This window comes from Pyxicephalus adspersus, chromosome 7 (assembly GCF_032062135.1).
Source record: "Pyxicephalus adspersus chromosome 7, UCB_Pads_2.0, whole genome shotgun sequence".
Classification (NCBI taxonomy): domain Eukaryota; kingdom Metazoa; phylum Chordata; class Amphibia; order Anura; family Pyxicephalidae; genus Pyxicephalus; species Pyxicephalus adspersus.
Genome location: NC_092864.1, coordinates 249,521 through 250,643, shown reverse-complemented (window position 1 = coordinate 250,643; position 1,123 = coordinate 249,521). Strand labels below are relative to the sequence as shown.

At 54.4% G+C, this 1,123-nt stretch overlaps 1 protein-coding gene across 1 annotated transcript in view; it reads right to left on the bottom strand.

Annotated features, from left to right (window-relative positions):
* The window catches only part of RNF40 (ring finger protein 40), a gene marked incomplete in the record, with an annotated part of 15,525 nt that overhangs the window by 13,566 nt on the left and 836 nt on the right, over positions 1-1,123 (bottom strand). Inside the window, 3 exon segments of the mRNA XM_072417018.1 lie at positions 19-169; positions 263-430; positions 621-806. Coding sequence (XP_072273119.1) covers positions 19-169; positions 263-430; positions 621-752 — 451 coding nt within the window.

The following is a 1,123-nucleotide window of genomic DNA, read 5'->3' as shown; positions in this document are numbered from 1 at the left end:
CATCAGTATTCCACATACCTTTACTGTCAGGCTCCTCTTGAGCCTGGGGACTCTCTGCATGGGTCTCCATAGACACTTCCTTGTCCTCAGGGGCCACAGAAGAAACCGAATGTTGGGGAGTGGGCTCACTATTAGAACGCTTTACCAGGATCTGCACATTCTCATCCAGCTGAGAAGAAAGAGAAGAGCAATGTATTGGTGTACAGCCCGGCTATAGGACTGCTCCATATCCATAGATCTCGTGTCACAGCGCTGCACTCACCCGGCTCCAGTAACGATTGACAATCAGCAACGTGGCATCATCCGTGGCCTGTCTCTTCTCCAACTTCTCTATCTTTTCTCTGAGTTCATCTTCAAATCCTTGACGCTGCTCCAGCCGCTCCGCCAGTTTCTTGTTCTTGAACTGCAAAACTTTCATGTCCATCTCCTCCTGGGGGGCAAAAAAATCAATGAGGGCAAAATGACCCAAAACAGACCCAAAATTGCAAAACACATGCCATCCATGTACGCCCAACAAGCCCCGCCCCCCTGTGCCCAATACTCCACCCAGAATGGGAGTAGAAAGGAGCTGGGTAGGTCACTGTGATCATGGAGTTGCCAGCCAGGCTCTGTGAACTAACCGTAGAAGAGATGCCCCCCAGGCGGATGGGCTCAATGAGGGTAGTCGGGGTCTTTTCTTCATGGTTGGGTTTCTTTTCTGAAGGACCGGCACCAACGTCCCCAGCTGATCTCTTACTGCCGGTTCCAGACATGACGGTCCAATATAAGGGGGAAAATGTACTGAACACAAACTGGGATCATCCGACCTGGAAGAAGAATCACAAAATTCACCGGCAGTGTCCAATCACCCATCATGGCTGACTGCCCTCCCCCATCACCTGTACCTGCCCACCCCCATCACGGCTGACTGCCCTCCCCCATCACCCCATACCTGCCTTCCCCATCACCCTGTACCCGCTGCCTGCCTTCCCATCCCCATCACCTGTACCCGCTGCCTGCCTTCCCACCCCCATCACCCTGTACCCGCTCCCTGCCTTCCCATCCCCCCATACCCAGGGCCTGCCTTCCCATTCCCATCACCCGTACACGCTGCCTGCCTTCCCACCGCCATCACCCACGTACC